The 24926-nt window shown below is 55.4% G+C and overlaps 1 protein-coding gene across 8 annotated transcripts in view; it reads right to left on the bottom strand.

Moving 5' to 3' along the window:
- The window catches only part of LOC114663894 (sodium bicarbonate cotransporter 3-like), a 35509-nt gene extending 14285 nt beyond the window's left edge, over positions 1-21224 (bottom strand). For 6 of the 8 annotated variants that reach the window (XM_028817834.2, XM_028817832.2, XM_028817833.2 and 3 more), the window contains exons 1-4: positions 21064-21224; positions 4741-4822; positions 1879-2022; positions 635-773 (exon numbers count right to left, since the gene is read on the bottom strand). In XM_028817834.2, coding sequence (XP_028673667.1) covers positions 635-773; positions 1879-2022; positions 4741-4822; positions 21064-21159 — 461 coding nt within the window. In that variant the 5' untranslated portion in view covers positions 21160-21224. Of the gene's footprint in view, positions 1-634; positions 774-1878; positions 2023-4740; positions 4823-6123; positions 6220-7476; positions 7797-21063 lie in introns of those variants that run through there. The other 2 variants (XM_051935630.1, XM_051935631.1) reach the window with 2 other exon arrangements.
- Between the last annotated feature and the right edge of the window lie 3702 nt (positions 21225-24926).

Genomic DNA, 24926 nt, shown 5'->3' on the forward strand with positions numbered 1-24926 from the left:
TACAGTGGCACACGTCATACTTGTGGGCACAGCCGCCCATCTACAAAGCTGCTGCCCAAGTCCATCGACCCAGAAGTGGGCGGAGAGCCGACATGCAATGACGTCAGGCAAGTAGTCATGAATAAAATACCACGAGTGGCACATGCCACCAGGCCCACCTCGCTTCATACTGCACACCTTTCCTTCTGCCACTCTGTATGCCATTCCTGTGCCCTGTGGGCCTGGCATTTGCCGCTCATGTTACCTCTACTCCGACGACTCATCATTAAAGCGCCACTCAGGTGCTGGGTGTCATTTTTGTATTGGCATCCCCATCCAACTGAACATTGTGTTTATAGCGCCTTTCACACACACATTTCCAGGTTCAAGCTCAACACCCACCTCAATGGCAGGACACTAACTAAGCTTACCCCCTGTGCCCCATAAAGGGGCTTCGTCAGGCATGGAGGCGGACAGGTGCCTTGGCATAACGGATTAATAAGAAACGCAGCTAAGGGGCAACAGGGCACAAGTGGCACAGCAGGAGGGCACACTCTCCTTTTGGCAGTGCCCAGCAACTTCTGATCATCAAGTATACCAAGTGCCACCCTGGACGTGACCTCGATGCCCCTGGTGACCGCTGACTCTACTCTACCTGGCTGTCTCCTTCCACTCATAGAGGTGTCCATCTCGGAAGGCCAGCTCGTCCATTTCTGTGAAGAGGTCATGAGGAATGTGCTCCTCATCGTCATCCTCGGTGCCCAGGATGAACTGCACCCGCTGAGATGGTGTGTCTGGAAGAAAGAAGGTGGCACCTGGGTCAGCATGGAGATCACAGCTGACAATATAGAGCCCCAACCCCATGTCCTGCTCAGTCCAGATCATCTTGAGCAAACAGTCCTCAGTGGTCACTTCAGTCCCGTGTCCTTTCAGCTCCTGTCACTTCAGCACGCTGACCAAGACACAAAAATGATGCCCCAAAGCCCGCGTGGCCACCCACTGCCCTCCCAGGAAGTGGCAAGCCAAACTAGCAGTGCTGCCACCTGCTCTTCACACAGTACAACGGAAAGGGCTCCTCATTCTGGATGCCACCCTACTCAGGCTGGACACCCAGTGGCCATGCCTTTCCCTGGCCTGAGGCACATTTGCCATTCTGTGCATTCAGCTCTGTGTGTCACCAATTAGACCCCAGCACACTGGCCCACTCGGCTGTGGCATTGCTCTGGCATCGCTCAATTTCTTTGGATGGCCTCAGGGGACACTGCAAAGCCATCAGTGCCATGAAGAGTTAGTGGGGGTGACACAAGTGATGGCACCAAGAGGGCACAGACTTACAACCACCTGGGGAGGAAGAGCCCAAAAAGGTGGTAAATGGCTCCAGGTGAGACCATGCCCACAATTTACCAAGTCAAGAGTCTTCAGCAACACAGCTGGCATCACAGTGTTGTCATTGAGGTGTCATCAGCTGTTGGCTGGGGGCCGCACCTGCTCAGGTGTGCTGGCCAACCAGGCATGCCGCCCCATTGATTGAGGCCACCATGAACGGTGCCCACCAACGAGTTCTTGTCTAAAGTCATACCCACTTCCTACCCGCCTAATTTCAATTAAGTTCTGTGTACAGAACAAGGGGTGCTAAACAGTAAAGTTGGCATCCTGAAAATACAAAGACCACCAGCAACGTGGGAAAAAGACGCAGTGCACAAGCACAGCAGCGGGTCTCACAGCCAGTCTGGTGACAGCAAGACCCCAGCGAGCTCAGGGCACTCGTCATGCCCTTACTCAAACACTTGGGGAGGGCAAGACTGCCAGGGAGACCAACGGATAGGGGCAGGGAGATTGGCAGAGTAGCAGATGCCCAGGGGCAGAAGGCTACGCTGACGGACGGGCCGCACTCATTACCGTAGGACGGAGACTCCCTGCCATCCTCCCGGTCACTTCCTCGGTCTCTCCGCTTCCGGTGGTGTCGATGGCCTCTGTGCCGGTGCCTCCGTCGGCTCTGCTTGCCCAGGGGGACGTGGACGCCAATGTAGACGGCCCTGTGACCTGCGAGAATAAAAAGAGAGGCAGTTAATGGAGCCGAGTTCAACAGGTGGTGGGCACCTTGAAGGGCACAGCTGCCCAGGAGGGTCACTTCATGAGAACAGAGACAAGTGACACTGTGACCGCTTGCTTTAACATGATGACAATTCACAGAGGAACTTCCTGCATGTGCCCCTCAGGGTCCAGGGGTCATGCTGGCACTGCAGCAGGAGTAGCCGTGAGGTTTCTTAATGAGAGTCCAGTGCCCGTGTGTCCATCACTTTGGCCGTCTCAGAGTTCTTTCCAAATATGTCATTGGAACAGAATGATGAATGGGCACACCCGGGTACAAATGCCACCTCTTGGCTACTGAGCTCTCCATGTTGAACTGGCAGAAGGCTGGCAACCGAGGGAACAAAAATGAAGAAATAGAAAGCCAAGCTCATCAGCAGCCGACGTCCAATGGAGAATGTGACCGGAATGAAAACGATGGACAGTGCCATCTCTCTAGAGCTGGCAGGCTTCTGGGCAGCACGGCCGAGTCCCTGGCACTGCCACCACCCTTTTTCAATTCCTTGGCCTGCTTTTCACACACAATAAGTAGCCGTCAAGAGGACCAGAACCTGTGTGAAAGTCCAGGCCACAAAGCCAGGTGACGGTCACCTACGGCCAGTTGATGGCAATTTTAAGTGGCATCTTCACTCATCACTAAAGCATCAGGGCTGGCACCATGTGGCACATGAAGGACAGGGCAGCTGACCAATGGCAACAGATGAAGCCACAGCAGTGACCGAAGCGGAGAGATGAGCTGCTTCTGGGGTGAGCGCCCAACGATAGCGGCCTGCTGTCACGCCACATCAGAGTCACTGTCACCCTGGAGAACACTGTGGGCCTGGGCTAAAGAGGCAGCCACTTTACAAGTGGGACCTTGGCACAGATCAGGAGTCGCCCAGGTTTCTCAAGGGCTCAGAACAAAATTCAAGGGTTAATAAAACCCCTGACCAGTGCAGGATATGCCAGAGAGGAGTGAAAGGCGCTATATAAAAGACAGAGTGACAGATATGAAAGGCGCCATGTAACGGGCTGCTGAGGGTATGGTGGTAGGGGACGCTGTGCAGTTAGATGGCTGCAGAAGCCTGGCAGCAGCCCCTGAGAAGAGGGTCAGGGTGGACAAAGTGATGATTCGGAGCTTATCGCATGAGATGGACGGGTCGGTCCAGACCACCTGGCCTCTGCCATGGACAGGGCACTGATACTCTGACCGTCACGGTGGGTGGCACTGCCAGAGCAGAAAGGTATTTTGGTGGCACTGCCAGAGCAGAAAGGTATTTTGTGGGTGGATGGAACCTGAACCCAAGTGTGCCCATGCCCTGAGAGGTGCCCGTCCCACATCGTCCTGCTGCCAGACTTTCCCATGGGACGCTGCCCTGCTCTCGGTCCGAGGACACATGTGGTCTTCAGTGAGCTCTGGGGTCCGGCCGCCATTAGTCTGAAGTACAGTCAGTGGGCTGAGCTCTTAGGGGTCTGCTTCACCTGCTCGAACTCGCAGGACATGAAACCACTGTGAGACCACCTGAGTCACGTGGGTGCTTTTGGCCAAGCTTCAGGCCTCTGGGATGCCCACACGTTTCACCCCCTGGTCTGCCGACTGACCACCCTGTCCCTTAGGTCCTTATCTGGGATAACATCCTGCCCTCTGGTGGCCAGGGGAAGCTGCCACCTCCTCCTCCACCATTGTAAGTCCTATCATTCCCCTCAAGCTTCCAGAGTGCTGCCCACTTCTCACAGGGTGTTCCTGTGCATACCACAAGTTCAGGCTGTGTGCCACTTCTTAGCGTCGACACGCGCACTCTGACCCAGATGCCCATTTGTCCCAATGGCAAGCCCGCCAGGCATGAATGGCAACACCTACTGCTTAATAAACTGTGGTGCCCACCGCTGAGCTCAGTGGACCTGTGGACACCTGAACAGCTGGGTGGCTGCACCTGCTCAGGTCTGCTGACATAAACAGCTGCTGGCACGCCGCTCCATCTCTGCCTGTGGTGCCTGACTTCTGCCTTCACCAGGCACGGGCCTCCCTCATATCCTCTCTGCCACATATTTAAGCACACTGACCATCACCATCATCATCATCATCATCAAGGCGTCACTCATAGCCACTCGACTCTCAGAGTCTGGCACATCCAGATGCCAACTAAATATCCCAGCCACTGATAGGTGGTCTAAGTGGACACGTGTCATGTGGGTTATTTGTGTCCATCACAGTGACCGGTGGAGAGCACGATGACTGACTGCATTGGAGAGCACGATGACTGACCGCATTGTCACATGTCACATCAGCCTGCTGACCACAACACTCCAAGCCAACACTGCCCTCCGTTTTAGAGCTGGACTTGGCAATGTCACTGGCATGTCCTTCCAACCTAGTTTGACTGATCTGTGACCTTCCTTTGAAGCTAAGGAGTGCCACCCAACATGTCACAAAAGCGCCCAGTGGGCATGACACAGTGTACTCTCACAAATGACTGGCTGAACTGCAGGCCCTTCTATCGCCACCAACAAGACATGAGCGAGGCGAGGCTAGTGGGCATCTCCATGGCACCCAGGGTGACAATGGTGACGCTTTCACTGGTTTTGTCATTACCAGCCTCTATATGGCGCCTAGTGAGTGTCAGACACGGATGGCAGCTTCTGTTTGGCATGTATGCCAGGGTGAGTTCAGGACCACCACTCGCCACTTACTTTCGAGTTCCTCCTTCTCAAAGTTGGTGCTGATGGTAGAGCTGGTTTTGCCAAGGTCCACGATGGCCTCCTCATCTTGACCCTGCACAATGAGAGAGACACAAGCATTAAAAATGGGCACCGCAGCAGAAACCCTAAGGCTGGCTTCACCTGGCAGAAAGGTGCAAGGCAGGATGGCAACGGCTCATTGACTACTGGCTGGGTGTCCAAGGGGCTTAAGCACAGGGTGGGCGAGGGCAGCACCTCTTAAAGCGGGCACTTGTGCTGAGGGTCACACACTGAAGACACAGTGGCAGGGACACCTGGCAGAGGACTGGCAGTCACGCGCCACGACTAGGACGATTAGCCTCATTAACTGCGACTGGCCAGTAAGCCACTGGCGTGCAAATCCTTTTAAAATGCGACATGCCAAGTGACCCGGGCACACTAAGGGCTTCGAAAAGTGACAAGCAGATTAGCGAGATGAGCGGCCTCAAAAGCAAACTGACTCGACGCGGGTACAGCACCCGGGGCGGCCCCACAAACCCAGCCTGGCAGGCAGCAGGCCCCTCACTATAGCCAATGCCCTCCTTGCCGACGCCCTCCTTGTCGCTATATGCACTCAGGAATGACCTGACACAGGCGACTCACCCATGAGTGCCCACAGGGCAAATGGGGCACAATGACACTGAGAGACACATCACACGGGCCACCGCTGTCCCCGGTCCATCACAGGGCCTGTCCTGCAGCAGTCAGTGGCACCCGGGGGGGTCTGAGGGGGGCAGTGCCAGGCCTAAACCAATGAGCGGGCACCACCCCATCTCACTGCCTTCATCGTGAGGGGCTGTGGACGGTGACCACTCCAGCTGGACTCTCCCGATCCCCCCGGGCTCAATGGGGGCCCACTGCCAAGGTCAATGGCGAAGAGGCAGACATTTTCACTTCTCGTCGTCTCTGTTGCCATGCTGTCTTCTGCTGATGACAAGGCGGCATGGTATCAGGTGGCCTTATTGTTGAAGGGAAAGGGGCAGGTGCCACCGGCCCGGTGTGCCCCATTACTTGTCAGCAGCTCTGCCCACTGGAACTTCTGTGGGTCACATTCATTAAAACGACAAGTGGTTGTGGTGCTGGCACCCCATCAGTGCCCACTGGCACCTTCAGTCTCAGGGTCAACGCTCTCAAGAATGCCGTAACACGACAGCAGACAACAAGCAGGGCACAATGCCCAACCGAGACACAGGAGCACCTAGGAAAGGCGCCACATCACATCTGCACCTGGCGCTCGACACTCGCTCAGACTCACGCTGGCACCCCCCTGGAATCAACCACAAAGCCCCCATCGAGACCCCCGCACTGACATGCCCAGCAGGCCGGCGCACGTAAACAAAAGACGGCTTGGCCTACCGCGGCCCGGTGGCTCCGTGTGCCCTGCATGGCCTCCGCTCCGCACCACCGTCAGTGCTCTCGGGAGCTCAAGGACGAGCTAAATGAGGAGCCCAAATATCACAAAGCAGCTGGCGCCACCGACCACCCTGGAAGAAGCAATCCGAAATGCCAAGCCCGCCCCCTCGAGTTCTTGGCAAAGGCATGCAGTCTCACACAATGGTGCCAAGGTTCGCGCCTACACACTTCCTATTATAGCCCACACAAGGGCACTGAACGGACACAGCCAAGAGAAGACAGGCAAACAGGGGGAGAGGTGGCACTCCAGCTCGAATGGCTCAAATGAATGGGCAGCTCCTCCAGGACACTGGGTAGGCAGGCAGCACAGTGTGCCACCCACAGGCTGCTGCAGACACCACCTGTTAACTCGGAAGGAACACGTGATACCCTCCTGGTATGTGCCCATGGCTCGTCTACCATAGGAAGCAACATGGGTACCCATGTTCAACGGGCATAAGGATTTGACAAAATAGTAGACCAGACGTCTTTGGCGCCTATTCCTGCCCACATCCTGTGGACAATCGAGCCATGCCAGCTCGGCCTGGGTCACCATCTTCACACGACGAGATGTCACCAGCATCCTAACCACTCGCTGCCTCCCCCAGGTGCAGGAATGGATGCCCACACCAAGATGGGATGCCCATCAATGCTTTGCGAGTTTTGGTTCTTTTACTTAAAGGTGCAACAATGCCAGCTCCCTACCCCCCCATGAAACTGGGGATGGGACCAGCCCCGTTTTGGAGGTGCCAATTTTCATGCCCAACTTAAACCATCTCCTGAAAAGGCGTGGGTCAACACGAATGCCACCCCACTGGGGCATGAACGAACAGCTGCCCTTGGGCCGTGCTGCCTGTGCCACGTGCGTCACACCTGCCTAAAATTCCCAGCCATTAAATCCACCTGCTTGGGCCAGTCTGAGCCCCAGCGCGGGTAGTCAATGCCACTCAACAGCCCGGCCTCTTTAAAGAGCAAATGCCATCAGCTGTGTATTTTTAGAGAACAGGGGTTCAAGGACAGTGCAGCTGGGGACAGAGTCCGTGCCCAGCGCCCCCAGCTTAAACGAACTGACTGACGTCTTCATGAGATGACAGCCGTGCCAACCCCCTCCAAATAAGTGGCCACCTGCCCAGGCAAACCCAATATGACGACTTGGCCAAGTCGTGCAAATAAAACGCATGTCGCGCCTTTCACGGTGTCCCCGATGCAAATGTGTCGCGAACGGCTCGTTCACCGCAGCCACATAAGCCGACGCGCCTGCCACCCAAAACCCAAGACGGCGGAAGGCAGGCGGGCAGGTAGGCAGCACATACGTACACGCAGCGGGCGGGCGCCTTCGCCGTGCCTCTCCATCGTGCGTGTTTGTCGCGGGGCGGCCCGCTCCAGCCGCCGCTTTCACTTTCCGTAAGCCATCGTGTCGTCGCCGGAAGGTCTTTTCACCGAACCGCGGGGCTCGGCGGGAGCGAGCGTGCGTGCTCTTCTAGCCGTTCGTTCTCGCGCTTCAGCCGCTCGGACTCCAGAAATGCCAAGACGGGTAGCCGCCCGCCAGTCCTGCCGCGGCGGTCACATTCGCTCGGCCGGAGTGGCGCAGCCAGCGTCGAGGGGGCCGTGTGCCCCTCGTCAGGCATTCGAGGGCGCGCGCGAAGGACGAGGGGGCGGGATTATGCTAATCAACGGCAGCCAGAGCCTTACTGGTGAATCGAATAAACAAACAAACACACGGCTAACGTCACAACTCCCTTATATGGCAAGACTCGGTCGTCCAACCCCGCCCGTCCCGCCACCTGCTGCGAGCGCAACTTGCGAAGGCGCGACGGCCGACTGAGGGGCGCGCGCGCGCGGTCTCCGTCTCGTTGTACGTCCTGGCGGGACAGGCGCCGGTCCGCCCCCGAGCTTGTGGCGGTCGCCTCTTTATTCCGCTTCATTCGGGGCCGCACGCTTCTGGAAAGCGTGATGGATGGATGGATGGATGGAAAGGGTCCGAAACGAAACGGGGGATCTTTCTCTAGGATATCAGACGGGCAGCTGCGACTATTTACAGGGGTCTTGCAGGCTGGCACGACCACCGGAAGCAAAGCCGTGCCAGGTGAGCAGATGGTTAGCATGGCACGCCTGATATCGGTGCTCAGAGTGGCTAAATCAAAGGCTGCCAGGTCAACTCCCACCTTGTGTCACTTGCTGTGCCAGTGGCCCACCAGCCAGGCATCAACACTGGAGTGATGTCCAGAAAGGCGCTATATAAAGTACATGAGAACTTGAGGAAAGCAACAGCAGACACCAAATGAGTCACCACAGAGTCACATATAGCACCTTTCACATGGTACATCATCAGGACAGTCCAACTCTGTGGAGCGGTCAGCCCCAGCCTCACTGCCCGGTCCTCTCTGCCCAAGTGCGCTTAACTGGACTGCCTGAGACCCACTTAATCTGATTCGACGCCAGCACAACAAAGTGCCCACTTAGACCTGCTAGGCACATCTTAAGAATATAAGCAGTGAGGACACTGGGAGAGAGACGACTCCACACACACACAGACAATGACCTGCACCCAGGAGCCTAAGCACTGTGCCAGCCCTCCCTAGCTTGGCATTTCTTTAGTGGTTCCTTTACCCAAGCTCACCATCCTGTCAGCAGCTCTTAGTAGGCTCTGGGGTGCCCTCTGCTGTGCCTTCCTTTCCCCCACAGCTTTGTCACCCATTCCTCAGCTTGGTATCAAGTGCCATTCTGTCCTTCCAGAAGAGGCGGGCCAAGAGACCACCAGCCAGCGACCCTGCTGCGCAGCAGACAATGTCCCGGCTGGCAGCCAGACTGGGCGTCGGCGGCACACAGAGACACAATGCCCTCAGTCACATGACCAACAGTGGGTGGCCTTCACCACATACGCAAAGTTAAAAGGGTCACTTGAGATGACAGAAAACAGCCAAATCAGAGGTCACAGGGCTGGCACAGGTGGTCACGGCAGCCTCCCGAACGGAACATCACCAGCCACCTTTCCAGAACAAGGTGGACAGCTGTGCCAAGGACTGGCAAAAGAAGCGGGTGGGCCGCTCAGTCTTGAGGTTTACCAAGTGAGGTGCCCCTTTGGCCCCATTGCTGTGACACACCCACCGTCTGATCAAGCCGTGGCACACCCACTTGGCATGCTCATCGTTTTTAGGTGTCACCCTAGGCTGGCTTCATTTGTATTGTCTCTCTCGGGTGCGAGTCTGAAGCAGTAGAGACCCTCAAAACGGGCATCACATGGCAAAGTGAGCGGGTGCACAGAATGAGCAGATGCATCTGGGGAGTGAAATTCTGGTAATGACCTTGGCGTCATGCCAGGGCACTAAAAATAAAAAACAAAGAGTGCCAAAAAGGGACAAGTGCCAGCAGGCCTCGACACAAAAGGCTCACTTGGGTTCCAGTCAGGACACTAAGGACTCGTTTCTACATCACGCTCAGAGCGCACACATCATGGCTGCCACGCATTCCCAGCATTCATTTGACGCGTCCCCTGAGCAGGTCCTCGGGAATGAACGCGACGCAGTGTGACGTCAGAGTCTCGGGTCACTATCTGCACGTGACAGAGAGCCGCTTTGAGGATCGTAATGACGCGTCACATTTTCAAAGTCTCGCAAACCGTCTTCTGTACCGTCTTTTTTTTCTGGGGCTTCCAGCAGCGATCGTCACACAGGACACGTGACATTTGTGACATTCCAGCTCTCCGCACATTTAGAATCCTTAGATTTCTACTTGATGTCACTTCCATGATGAGACGCATTAGTGTGGATGTTACATTTCCCAGATAAATCGTTAATTTCGTTTAATTAATGAATGTTGTTAATGATGGGGTGGCACGGTGGCGGAGCGGTTAGCGCTGCTCTCTCTCAGGGTGTCATGTCGCTGCTGTTCCCTGCCTGCAGTTCTCAGGTTTTCCTGCTGGGTTTCCACAGTGGGCTCCGGTTTCCCTCCAAAGATACGCAGATTTGGGGACACTAAAGTGACGCCAGTGTGTGTGTCTGCTTGTGTTCACCTCGTGATGAGCTGATGCCCGTCCAGGGATTGCTGCTGCCTCGTGCCCAGTGCTAACTGGAAGGGGCACATCCCTGGATTGATGGATTTAATCACCAAACATCCAGATATCACGGTCAGATGTCCTCGGAGTTTAATGGCTGCTCCAGGCAATTCACAACACGGCGACGCTGAACCCGCTCTCACCGTGATGATATCTCGAGCACTGCCACCTGCTGGATCCCTCCAGATTTACGTAAACAGTACGACGCTTACGTGAAGTACAAACCCGGCCTAAGAGGGCCAGCAAGACCCACCCATCCACAAGCACAGGCACCCCTAGTGGCCGGCCAAGTGACAGAAGCCAAGCTCAGCCCCAGACGTGGCACGGCCCGAGGGACAGCTGGCAACGAGCGCGGGGTACAGCATGACGGACAGGCACAGGTACCAATGGGCTGTAAAGAGGTGGGCTTTGACCATCCAATCAGGAGAAGGTCCCATCACGGTCAGGTCCTTGATCTGAGTGACCGGATGTGACCCACGACGTGAGCCCCCTAAACGACTCCAAAGGGTCCGCAGTTCAAGTTTAGCCTCAATAAACGAAGATCCACTGGAGGGCGGCATTCATCAAAGAAAAAGCCAATGACCCGCACTGGAGGTCTCCCTCCCGTGTCCCCCGGCCGAGCAGGCCAAAACAAGAAGGTGACGAAGGCAGGCCACCCCACACCTTAGCAACACAGATGGACATCATGGTTTATAGCGCCTTGTCTACACTCTTCAGGGTCACCAAAGGTCAGTAGCAGAGCCTTTCCAGAACGTACCACAGGCCTGAATGACCCTGTGCTGTGACGCTCCTGGACCACTAGGGGGCTACTTGAATGCTGCAAACCGTGGGGGGGTGGGGGGTGGGGGAGGTGTTGACCACCGGACCTCCAGCGTGAAGGCGAGAGGCCAAGGGCACTCAAGGGGGCAGCATCAGCAACACACAGCGCCCGCCCCCTACTGGCCATTTCAGGAGACAGTGTGTGCCTATCCCGGGGGTCCTGGCTGGGTAACCATGAGACAAAAGCCACATACACACTAGCGCCCCCCTAGAGGGGGCTCCACCCATACCCCCGACACGATGCTGCCGTTCCTGACAGACTTGGGCCAAGTGTTTGGTGTTCTGTGCCCACCCTTGAACACTGGCAACAGGGAGACGATATCAATGGCATCAATGATGAGGTGGAAATGCCACAGAGATGGGCACACCGACCCTGTCGAGGGCACGGCGAACCCAGACAGAGGTGACGTCGGAGGGCAGCATCTGTACAGCATGAGATCAGATGGAGCAGCTGTGCCAGCCTCATCCATGTCGCTTCACTGCACTGTCCTGTAGTGGGCATCCTGGTGGGCATCCATGGCACCTACATCTATCCTCGCCCCCGAGTCATGCCGCCCACCCACACAGTCCCCGAAATGCCACTGCTTTCCTTCTTTTGACCTGTCGAGTTTGAGGCCCATTTTAGAGCAGACACGGGGGCAAAGTGGGGGGCAACATAAAAAAAAAAAACAAAGCATCCAAGCAGCTCACGCACAATCTGACAGAGCTGGGGTGTGCGTGGTCTCAAAGACCCCAGGAGGGGGCGCTCCAGCACACCGACAAAGTAACGTCCGTCCCCCTTGGCGACCCCTCAACGCCCACCAGGTCTCACAAGGCAAAGGCGTCGAGACATATGCCAGCCCGTCCACGGTCACCCAAGGCCACTCACCGACGACACCATGGCCCCCAAGCACTACCGGCATTCCACCACTTCCTGTGTGGGCCTGGCATGTGACACGTGTGGCCAGTTCTGTCCTGTCCCACCATGTGGCCTTGAGTGACTCGCTCGACTTGGCAAGTGGACACCGGGAGGAGCTGCTGGATTACGAGACACTCGGCCACGGTGCCAGGCCTGTGTGGCAGAGCTCAGGCTGAGGCACCACGTCCATCCCATTTGAGAGCCCAGAGAAGCCGACTTGCCGCCCCACCCCCACTTGTCACCTCAGGCGTCATCCCTTCTGTCACCTTGGATTTTGCTGGCTTTGCAGCAGGTGGCCGATGGCCGCTCGCTGCTGTCACTGTTTGCTCTTGTCGGTGACTCAACTTTACACTTGTGCCCTCTCTGCCACGCCACCTCAAGGACTGCTTCTTCAGATACATTCAATCAGTTGGTTTTATATAGCGCCTTTAACTATGCAGCAGTGACAGAGTAAGACAGGCCAACGTGGGTGAGCAGAATACATGTGGTGGGCACCATATTAGGCACCACTCTCCAACATCAGGGCACTGCCAGCTCCAAACCAACCATTAGAGGTGAACACAAACACACGTGGGAACCATTGTGACTCCCAGTTGGCACATAGCACCCACTATGGGTGCCCACCAATTCATCCTGAGCCAGCAGGGCAGATTTGGCTGGACTGGCAGCAGGACAGGAAGTGCAGTGGTCGTTGAGGGGACACTTGGCAGATCACGACTGGCAGTCAGGAGATGGACGGGGTCAGGGGCAGGCCAGGGCAGCAGCACTCATTCAACGTCCAGCTGAGCTGACTTCATGCCATTTGGGTACTCAGACACACGAGGGGTTTGCGTTCCAACAACAGCCAGTGTGAGGCGACGTGAGTGGGGGTCTGACAGACTTGAACCACAAGGCCTGACCAAAGGTGGGTGCTGCTGGGGATCTGTGTGACCCTGGTTGTGCCACATCCTGAGGACACTGGCCTATACACTCCAGATTTGAGCAGCTGGCATGACCAGATGATCGGGTATCAAAAGACTAAACACAAAGACCACCACGTCTCAGAGGTCTGCACGAGACCGACTGTCCTTCACCAACTGGCAGGCCTGGCACTGGTGTTGCTGTCTGGGAACTGGCACTCTTCCTGTTGTTTTTTTTTTTTTTGTTCTATTTTTGGATTTCGTTTTTGTTTTGTGCCCATTTTTGTCCATCCGCGTAATTCACTCAAACTTGGCAGATTTTGTTCCCACGGGTTAATGAGATAAAATGTGCCCATTGTTGGCTTGCTTATGCACACCTACTGGTGGTGCCTGCCTTCTCCAACTCTCTTTATGTCACTCCATGAACTATGTCATGTGCTGGGCACTTCAGTTGAGGCCTGGGCTCCTAACTGGCACGATGGGAATGCTGACTGGAAAAAATTCACCCGCCTTTCAAGCAAACTGGCAAACCCCCCTGTGAGGATCAACTTTGGCAGCATCAGGGCCGAGTCCACATCAACAAGCCAGGAGAGCATCAGAAGAGGTGCCCCCCATACAGCCTGGCGAGAAGGAGCCAGCCGTCCATTAATATAGTGCCCTTCTGGATTGACACTTACAGGACACTGGGGATTTCCTTTAACATGAAGTAGCCCCAGCTGCACTGCCAGGCCATGCCACCTTGGGCAGCCATCAGTGTGCCACAATAACAGTGCCAGTTACTCGAGATTTCCTTTAACATGAAGTAGCCAAATGGCAGCAGGCAAACCTAGTGGCTTTATTGGCGCCACAGATCTGCCACACTCACCTCCACATCCCAGACCCTTGGAACTTGGCATGGAGGAGCTGTCCTAGGTACTAGGCGGGCATCGTGGCGCAGCAGGTTTCAGGCAGCTTTCTGCCATGAAGGCCCTAAGTGAAGAGCCAGTCATGTCAGTTAGACGGACAACAACTTTGCTTTACTGGAGTAACTGGCACAATCTCAAGATGGCACCTTGAGCTATAAAGCACAATAGGCACCCACATGGCACCACTAGATGCCACTGCCTGGCTCATCAATTCACTCATAAAGAGGGCACTGATGTCTCAGTAGCCCAGGGCAGCCTCAATCTGGAACTGGCATGGTGCCAGGTGACAGCTTTGTTTGTTGCGCCCGTGTCATTGGCAGGTTCAGATTCTACGCTGTCAGCTGTCACCTAACACCACTGCTCAGGTTAACGCAGGGCACCCGAGGCTGGCACTACAAAACACAAGCTCAGAACGAATGGGCATCTGATGTCGAGAGGGGCGCCACCATCTTCAAGTCACAGAGTGGCAAACTCCGCCATTTTGAGGGTACAGTTCCTTTAGTCTCGGCTGTGATGTGATGTGAAAGTATGCCATGGTAGAGCTGGTACACGGTATGCCCACCACCCAATTCACCTAAACCTTCAGCCCATCCCAGCAGCACTGGGCACATGGCTTGAACTACCTCCCTGGGATGTGGGTAGAACAGGCAGAGCCCTCTCATGCAGAGCCCGGGCAGACATTTGAACCTGGCCAACATTTGGGCATCAGCGAAGCACCCCTTGAAAGCAATGGTGACCAATCTAAATATCAACAAATCAGTCAGTGTACTGGCATTAGCAGGCACGTCCAAGCTGCAACTGGGCACCAGCCTGCATGGTGTGCCACGCAGAAGCCAAAACATTAAAAACATGTTGGGTGCTGAAGCCATGCCAACCAGAAAGGAGTCAAAATAAAAATACCAACCAACCAAAGAGGGCAGCCCAGCTCTGACCCGGGAATTGCACCTCACCCTGCTGAAGCCTGTGTGGCACCGTGAAAGCTAAATAGCTAAGCCACTGATTTGTGTGCCCAGCTAATTTACAAAACACAAACTGGCACTAGCAATAAGGGCACCAGCACGGACTTCGTTCATTTCACCTGCAAAAAAGAAAGCATGCAGTGGGCACACAGGGGGCAAAAAGCCTTCACGCGCCAACTTCAACACACACTCAATTATTTAAAAGGCCCCGTGCCACCACAGCTCGACAAGTCTCAGGTGTCAAATCTGGGACTATGCCAAGGTGTGCCACCGGGACGCAGACTGATTTACTGGCACCCGATACACAGAACATCCCGACATGCTCATGCAACTCAGTGCCCACTGGCTGAGTCCCTGGTGATCTGAGACAGCGTGTCCTCTGCTTACCCTTGCTATCCTCCACTGCCAGGCACACCAAGAGGGGCTCCTGTTTTGCCCACTCAACCTTCTGGTCATCATCATGGGTACAGGACTGGGCTCCTGCTACCCAGCCACTCTGGTACCAAGAAGCCCAAGCGCCTCACCCTTCACGGCTGTCCTACCAACAGCCCTGAGCCTCACCTACCATCACCTTTGGCACACAAGTCTAAGGGGCAGGCAGGAGCGGACCACCCAGTCCAGGCTCAGTCAGCTACCGGCCAGGCTTATCCCAACATCACATTTAAAAGGGAAGGCAAAGGGACACACGGGCACCATGGGCCTCACCCAAGCAAATGTAGCGTGGCATGGATGTGACAGGCACTACATAACAGTGTATTTAGGGACCTAATGAAGGACTTTGTTAAATGGTGCGACTCAAACCACCTACACCTGAACACCAGCAAAACCAAGGAGCTGGTGGTGGATTTTAGGAGGACCAGGCCCCTCATGGACCCCGTGATCATCAGAGGTGACTGTGTGCAGAGGGTACAGACCTATAAATATCTGGGAGTGCAGCTGGATGATAAACTGGACTGGACTGCCAATACTGATGATCTGTGTAAGAGAGGACAGAGCCGGTTATACTTCCTTAGAAGGCTGGTGTCCTTCAACATCTGCAATAAGATGCTGCAGATGTTCTATCAGACGGTTGTGGCGAGCGCCCTCTTCTACGCAGTGGTGTGCTGGGGAGGCAGCATAAAGAAGAAGGACGCATCACACCTGGACAAACTGGTGAGGAAGGCAGGCTCTATTGTTGGCATGGAGCTGGACAGTTTATCATATAATGCCTAACAAGGGGCACTGCTGGTGATGGGACTGGCACAACCTGCTGCCGACCATAAAACATGGAGGCATGCGAAAGGCGCTATATAATGAATGGACAAATAGGAAAATCACAAAATAATCGACGGGAAAGAAAAAGGCGTAATCCATTGGTTGGTGCTATATAATGAACCAGTGGAGAATCCTTCAGGCCCGCCACCACTGTGTGACACAAACACTGGGACCAAGTCACCAGCTTGGAGTCTGGCCCTGTCCAGGGCAACCTCTAAGTGGGTCCTGCCTGGCACTGGACAGGTGGACCAAAGAAGGTGACCAGCAACAGATGGCCGCGGCCAAGGCCCACAGAACGGCGTGTGTTGGAATTCAGAACAAGACAAACAGGAGCTCAGCGGGTGGGCGCAAGTCGTGAAGTGCGTCAGCTGCCAAGTTGGAGGTGACACTCGACCAGCCGGCCGGCCTTCGGGCCTCGCAGCTCCAGACTGTCCAAGCTGGCAAAAGATACAAAACAAACATGCAGTGCCAACTGCTGTCTGCCACCTGCCCACCCCCAAACTTGCCTCTTGTGCGAGCTGCTGGCCAGCATTCGTAACAGGGACCTGTGGGTGCTGTACCCACCCCGTGGCCCCCTGCATCTGCAGGGCAACCCTCTTGCTGCATCTTGTGGTTCCATGTGCCCCCTGGCGGTCAGCCTGGGCAGTACTGCCAATGTCATGCGTTCTCTCCTTTCCTGGCACACCCTGGCAGCACCCTTCTGCACGTGTATTACATTTGGGTCTCCTCCACCCCTGCTCTGTGCCAGCCTTCCCCATCTAAACTCAGAAGCCCCCTGGAGTGAGTGGCAGTCCTGGTTTGGAGGCACAGGCAAATGGCGAGAGCCATACCTATGCGCCCGCCCGTGCTGCCCCCTGTCCAGTCCTCAGGCTCGTTTGTTGGACTCCGCCGTAGGGCATTCACTTTGTCAACACGGCTCAGCTGTGACAGTTTTGTGTGCCCAAAGCACGGGCCGTGTTTACACTGCAAACAGCTGAGCATGTGCACCAGTGTGGGGCCTCGGGGGCCGTGAAGTGGGAGTCAACCCGGGGTAGGGCCTTCTCTCACACTGGCATTGGGTCTGAAGACTCAGCCCTGTGAGCACCACCAAGCTCTTGACTCAGACACAGTGCCACTGCATGCACAGACTGGCAATGCCAGCCACCCCCTCCTCTCTGAACTTCAACACAGGGGCCCCTGAGAGTAGTGTGCCAAGAACCTTGCCATGACCATGGGGTCATTAGGTTTGCTGATGGCACTGCCACTGCAGGCCCTGCCACCAATCATGAAGAGAACCGTGCTCCTGAACCAGAGGTGCCAGTACAACAGTGCCACAAAGCCAAGAAGTGAGTCAAAGACTTCAGGAGGTACAAGACGGGCAACGCTGCCATGCAAAGCATAAAACACCTCAGAGTCCACAGCATTGGCACCACTCATCTCTGCTCATATCGACCAGGCTTGCCAACACCTTGAGCTGCTCAGATAGAGCCATCTACGCTCGCCAATGTCTACCCCCTTGCTGAGTGTGTGGCAGCTGGGTGCTGCCGAAATTGGCTCAAAATGTCACTGGCACACAGCCAGGCATGCAGCACATGATGGTGGCACCAGAACTGCCAAATTCTTACCCAACTCCAGCCATCAAGTCTCAAGTACTTTAATAAGTGGCACTACCTGTGCCATTTAAGTGGCAGACATGTTGATATGCCAACTTTGAATTCCGTCTGGCAGCCCCGCCCACTGCACTGTTTCCTGATGGACTTGTGCCAATCCTCCCAAATAAGTAAATAATGAGAGTTCATCTGAAACCCCAGCACAGACAAACCTGGCATGCCAACACATCACCCGCTCACCAGGGCACACAGTGCTCTTTGTCCTCATCCATGTCTGTGGCTTGCACCTCACCAATTGACAGGAGACCACCGATTGAGATGCAAAGCGAAATCCAAAGGCCCACCCAACAACTCAGCGACACAATCCATGGGTCAGGTGCCCGGTCTGAGGCTCACCCTGTCCCATGGCATGTGCCATTCAAGGACTGTTCAAATGAATTGTTTTAAGAAAATTCTGTGGCCCACCAATAAACAAAGGCGCCTCTCGTCGTCACCATCAGGGGCATCGGCCACAGACGTCCGTGATGCCACAATGGGCAAAATAATGGGCACGTCCGATCAATGGACGGGACAGCTGATAAAGCATGCTGGCACCAGCAGGATGCCCCGCGCCCTCTAAGTAAATGCCAGCCGTCACACTGCGGTCCACTGTGTAAACACACCGTGAACAAAAGACAACGACACCCACCACAGCCGCAGCATTCAGGGGCAATTCAATGAACCCGCTTGTCAAAGCCCCTCGGATCTGCACAAACCCAAGGCGGACCGCCCACTCGCCCGCTGTAACTTCAACAGCAGATGTCAATTGAGGTGACAGAGCAGCCAATGAATGAGCGGTGATTGGCACGGCTGACCAATGAGGGAGAGGGGAGGCGGGTCTACCACTCAAGCTCTGCTCAGCTGCTCGGGTTGTATACAGCGCCTTTCAGCAGGCACAGAGTCGGGGGGGGTAGCATCGCATTTATAGAGTCGATGTGACATTTCAATGAACAACACACACAAAGAGATAGGGGGCACCTAGGTGATGCGCACAGGGGGTCTTCACCATGTTAGCACACTCTCGTTTGAAGAAGTGGTCCATGTCACAACACTTGAGGGCCGAGGGGAGTCTCGTCTGTACACCAGACAGGTGGGCTTTGTGACCACAGCAGATTGTCCTTGCTGTCGGTGAAGTGGACCACCTCATTCGAGCCCACCATACCAGGACTTTGGTGACCTCAGAGAGGTCCCTTTAATGCCAGCAGGTGCACTGGTTTGGCGATCCCAGCCGTTCGGCGCCTTACCCTCTGCATCTCAAAGTGGTGGCCCCCAGACGCCAGCCATGAGACCCTGGACGATGCCATGGCTCTTGTGCCCATCCTTTTGTTTAGGATGTCAGAACAGTGTGGGTGAGGACACGCCATTTCACCCAAGCCGCTCGCCCACTTCTCCAAAATGACTCCAAGATCCCCTGTCCAGTGCACTCCCTGGTCACATTTTACTGACCACCCTGACATGCACCTCAAATGCCCAATGAGGGCGAGGGCGGTGAATGAATGCCAGCTTCGTCTTTGCCCACATGGGCCACACTGACACCTGAATGTTGGGGTCGCAGCACAACTTGCTGCATGTCACATCGGACACTCTGGGCATGCCCTGGGCACACAAAGCCTGCACCGACCGTGGCAGGAGTGGACTGGTTGGCATGTGGCACCGCTGTGTTTACTGTCTGTCTGCTCTGTCACCCTGTGCTCCCTGTGACCTCACAAAAAGCCAAATCGATCGATGGACGGGACGGCCACCCAGATAAGGCATGCCGAGTAAACGCCCACCCAGGGCACAAATGTGCCACACACACCCTGCACATCTGGAACTGTCGTGATGTCAGCAAATGCACACGGGGGGCATCTGCCCCAAAAACCCACAGCTTCTCCTGCACAATGCAGGTGAGCCATCAGTGGCCTGCTTTCTTAACAGACGGTGACCACAGCACTGGAACCTCCTCTCCACTTGGCACCTCCTGAAGACTGCCAAGGCCAGCCTCCTATGAAGGAGAACATGAAGGCAGTGGGCACCTCAAAGGGGGTACCACAGCATCAGCCTGGGGGTTCAAGCCACACGCAGTCAGAAAAGTGGCTCATGGCTTCAGGCTGCCAGCAAGTGCCCGAGGGAAAGCCCGGTAGGGCAGCAGAAAGTGGCACAAAGAAAGCCTTCTTGCCTCATGTGGGCTCTTACACTGGGCAGAGAGCGTGACCTTGACCTTGGGCAGAGCTGGCGTTTCGTGTGCCATCGTCAGCTCAAGTGTACTTAAAAGTCCTCGACAGTGACAAACAACTGAAGATGTCAGCAGCTGGGCAAGATGCGAACTCGGGGGGACGGCGTCGAGGGGCTGCTTACGTTCCGCATACACACTTGCTCCGCGTGCCAAGACATTTTTCACATAGCTTCAAAACGGCTTGCCGTTCTCCGAAGCACGATGCCACACCTCACTGGGGTGGTGTTTAAAAAGTGGCGTGGGGACGAGAGGAGTGCAGATGACCAGTAAAGGCCACCGTCACTCCATCATCTGCCTTGTCCTACTCGACCGCACAGGGTTCGGTGGCCGATGGCCGAGTTTGACAAACAAAGGCAGCACAGCCTGGCGGGGCCCAAAAGGTGCCCAAGTGCGACCTGCGACTCACTTTCACAGTGAGAGCTGGCATCATAACCACTTTGGGTCCCCTATGCCTCTTTCCACTCCTTACACCTTCTTACCATGGGTGGGTCTGCCTGTCTTGTCAGGGGCTCAAGTGAAAAAACACCTGGCAGCGCCCCGGGGTGTTTCGTACCCCACCCGCACCCAACTGATGAGTCCAGACAGTTTAGGAAGAAGCCCCCCCCTTGCGACCATTCTCGGAAGACAGAAGGCGGCTGGTTAACAAGTGTGCCACTGTGGGAGTGCGAAGTGCGAGTACCAGCCGGAGTGCCAGGCCACTAACAGCCCCCAACTGCTGACGACCCTTTCCTGTGTAGGCGCCATATAAGCTATCATGCCAGCTGCAGACTCGACTCCCTCTGGATGTGCCCACTGGGTACTCGACGTGACACGCGGTGGCTTCTTCTGCGCCGAGCACAAACTCGGGAATCCCCAACTCCGAAACTCTGACGCAGGCAGCACGCCGTCCGCACCTCCCGAGACAAACGACGAGCTGGAGATCCGCGGAAGGGTCGCCGCCGCTCGTGCCTCCCCCCGCAGAAGGCAGTCGGCGACAGCCGTCCATATGTGGACAAAGACCAGGGGGGCAGCCAGAGTGGCATCGCCGGGGGAATCGAAATCGGAAGCGGCACGAAGCGACAAGGAAGAAGCGGCACCTGATGGCTTAACTACAAAAGAAGAAGAAGAAGAAGAAGAAGAAGCGAAACCAGCGGCGTCCCCACGTGCCCGGCCGGTGGCCACCACAACGCCCGAATTCCGCTCCACTCGTCGGCGTTTCGCAACTCCGCACGCCGGTGACCCTCCCCCTCCCCTCTTTCCGGTGCCCGCTTCACGGGCGCGGGGGCTTAGTTACCGTCGTGAGGAGTGGGCGCATCTGCTCGTTCCTATCTTCCTCCATCCCGGTCGTTTTGTCTGCCGGTGTCTCTCCGCGCCGCTGACCAGCCGCCATCGAGCGAGCCAGCCAGCCACTGACACAAAGTCGCCAACTCGCCTCACAACATTTGACACAAAGAGCGTGCCGCCCCGGCAGATGACGAGCGTGGCTCTCCTCCAATCGCGAAGCGGCGCCGGCCGGCTGGGCGCCAATCGCTTCAAGGGGATTTGAAAAGGGGCGTGGGAGGAAGGGAGGCGAAGAGGAACGGCCCCACTAGAGCGCTTGGCCGCATCTTCGGCGTCGTGTAGGCACGCGGTCGGGAGCCTCAGTCGCCAGGGGCCAGGGTGGCGTAATGTGAAATAAGGTGGCGGCGGGAGGCAACGCTGTGGAGTTTGAGAGGGAATTTCGGGGGGTGGATACAGAAGACACAAACACGAGGCTTCGGACGGCAGCAGACGAGCGTGAGCGCAAATATCGTGAGTTGTCAGACAGAAGCTGCGGGTCAAAGGTCACCCGGGGCTGCTACTTCACTTTAGCACCACAAGTGTAACCTCTGAAACAAGATGGGGGGCGATTGGGACGGTTAGTCGGATGTGCCCCCCACTCACCCAAGGATGTGTCTCGAGACCCCTGGCTAGTTGAACTCGATGGCTCGTTGATCCCGCTTAGCTTGCCAGTGCGCCAGGCAGAGCGACACACGCGCCAGGCAGAGGTGCATGCCACACCTCAGGGTTCTCATCTGCTTGGCTTCACCCAGCTGGCACTATGGCAGGTCGCATTTCCTGTCCCAGAAGGGAGTTGTGGTTTGTCAGCAGATGTGTACATGGGGGGGTCTGGTCTGATTAAAAAGAAGCAGGAAGGTTGTGCAAATGCGCTGTGAAAAAGTATTTGCCCCTTCGTCATCTCCTCTCTCTTTGTGTGTCTGTCAGAACGTGTGGCTTCGGATCTTTAGGTGCCGTCAGATAAGGAGATGCAGAGATGACCGCTGACGGCCGTCATATCTGTAAGTCCTAAACCTGCCCGACACACCTGTGTAGCCCCCCATTCACTCTCTCCCTCAGGCCTCTGAACCCAGCCAACCTCCCACCATGTTGACCCTCACCATGACAGTAAAGTGGTCACCAGGAGAACAACTGCGGTCCTCCATCTTGGGAAACTCCAGGGCCAACCAGGAACGCAAAGGGTGACAACGCCATTTGTAAAGGTCTGGGATGGCAGCCCACCACAGTGAGAGCTGCCATCACCAATGGAGATCATTCAAAATGGCACACGAAGTCGCAGAGGATCCCACAGGAACTGCGGGCCCCTCCGGCCAAAAAGAGAACGTAAAGAAGCAGAAAGCTCTGCTAGACAAGTGCATCGTCCAATTCGGGGGGGCGCCACGGGGTCCACTGGCTCTCCACTGTTTCCAGTGCAATCAAAGATAGCGGTGCTAATGTGATGGGGCAGTGAAGCTTTGAAGGAGGAGCCAGGAATTCCACACTTGACTGGAATATTCCTAAGGAGAACGCCGAGCCGTATGTCCTGAGCTGAACCTTGGGTGTCCTTGGGTTACACGGCAGGACGAGGAGCCAAAACACACCAGCCAGTCTATGACCGAATGGTTCAGAGGGTTTGGTGTCCCCAGTCAGAGTCCTGAGAGGAGCTGAAATGAGTGGCCGACAAAGCTGCCATTGTGTCCAAATTCAGGTGGCCCACCAAAGAAGAGCGGACGGTGACATGAAAAGCTGAAATTAAAATAGACTGCTAGAGGAGCTGTGGGGGGCAATTACTTTTTCACATGGCTGCCTTGGGTGTCGGGTAACTTGGACTGCTTTGTGTCAACGTGGGCTCCCCTTCTGTAATTCTGGACTATTCAAAGAACAGAGGAGAAGACTAAGGGGGCAAATACTTTTTCACACTACTGTCTTGGCACAGATCTGAGGAGACGTGCAAGTCAGACGTACGTTGAAGTGAGGGCACTATGCCAATACACTTGAACCTGAGTGCCAGCTGTCCATCCCGTGGATGTTTTTTTTAAATTAGCTGGCCATACAGGACAGAGTGACAGACAAAAGCCACCCAAGAAGACAGAGTGCAGGCACTGGGCACAGATGGGCGATGTGCTCACGGTGGGTGCCATCCAGGGAACTCCTAAGTGAAAGGACGAACAATGATAGGCCAGGTAGACCCAGTTGTCAGACTGGATGTGGATGTTGGCATGATGAACACATGTAAAACAAGACTTGCAGGAAGGGCATGCCAGGGCTTTGGCACAAAGAGAAGACCAAGGTAAGACATGTTAAATGGGCATTGTGCAGATGGCCATCAAATCGCTGAAGCAGTGCCGCTGCAGGAGCCCAGGCTCAGCTACTTGACTGTGTGAACGCCATGCTCCCTGGTGTTCCTGTTGGTCTCCTCTGGGTGCTGTGCCCTTCTGCTCCATCTCAACGATGGGCACACTCCCAATTGCTCCTGTGTAAGCAGGCTTTCTTCACATGGGAAGAACCTTCGTCACAAGCTGCACTCATTGAGCTCCCAGGATGCAAGCTGAGGTCCTCATCAAGAACTTGGTGGGCTCAAGTGACTGGACTTTGGAGTGGACTTGTGTTCTCTCCAGAATGGGTCGCTGCCTGGCACCTGACTCTGCCAGAGAAGCTCTGGCTCACTTTGACCTGGAACAAGCAGCTCACAGGACGTGCAGACGTTTGAGCAGAGACAAGGCAGCTCCAGAGAGGCCAGCAGCCCGTCGTTGGTAAAACGCCAAGTGCTGGCGTCAGAGGTGCCTACCGACTCTGGGTACAGCTGAGGTCCTGCCCTCTGTAGACCCCGTTACTCCCTTCTGATAATGCTGTCCATGCCTGCCTCGTCTCCACCCGTGTTGCCTTCCCACTCCTTGTCTTCCCCACCCATTTGCACTTTGCTGATGCCCACCCTTGTATTCCAGGCCTATGCCAGGCTGATTCCTACTGTGAACTGCTCTTCTGTTCATCCTGATACATTCCATTATGTGCGTTGCCATCTCAGTTTTCCCTTGTCTCGCTTCATTGATTCTGTAGGACATGATGGGTTGGTGAGCCTGGTATTCAGACCATGTATGGCTGGGCTAAAGTGGGCACTTCAGGAAGGGGAGCAAGGCAGTGCAAGGCATTGACAGCACAATGAACACAAGCTTGGGCACAAGTGGCACATGTAAAAGAGGGGAAGCACCACTAGGGGACAGAAGGACTAACATGGTCATGATAGGCAACTGGTATCACCATGGGCAGCAAGGAGCTTCCACTGGACAACAACCCTAGAAATGGGCACAGGCCTACGGGCTCCTTCATCTCAGCTGTCTGGTGGGCATGAAGGCTGCAGATCAGAGTGCAGAGGAAGAAGAAGAGGAGGATGAGCTCTTAGGAAGGCCTGTCGAGCAACGAGGTGTTTGTGGGTTTGGACTTGGTGTTGCCTCAGTGGTGCCCAGGATTTCTGATATTCCCACTTTTACTTAACTTAACCCAAACTGGCATCCTTCTGGTTTTGGGCTGGCTTGAGAGCACCAGGCTATTTCAGGTGCTCCTGTGGCATCACCTTCATTCCAGATTGCCAGTTCTTCTCCTGCCCTGGTTTCCTTTGGCAGCCCCTGACTGTTGCCCCATATGTTCTGTTGCTTCATGTGCCCTGCTATGCCAAGTCTGCCACCTTTCTGTTCTGTTTCATTCCTCAACAAAACAAAACAAACTGAGACAGACAGACAGATAAAACTTTAGAGACACTCAAGAAAAAGATAAATACGAGTACCCTCACAAACCACAGCCCGCAACACACAAAAAACACATTGTACCTGATGCCAGAGGTGCCCTCGGCCTGTTGCTGTGCCA

The sequence above is a fragment of the Erpetoichthys calabaricus genome, chromosome 13, assembly GCF_900747795.2.
Source record: "Erpetoichthys calabaricus chromosome 13, fErpCal1.3, whole genome shotgun sequence".
Taxonomy (NCBI): Eukaryota; Metazoa; Chordata; class Cladistia; order Polypteriformes; family Polypteridae; genus Erpetoichthys; species Erpetoichthys calabaricus.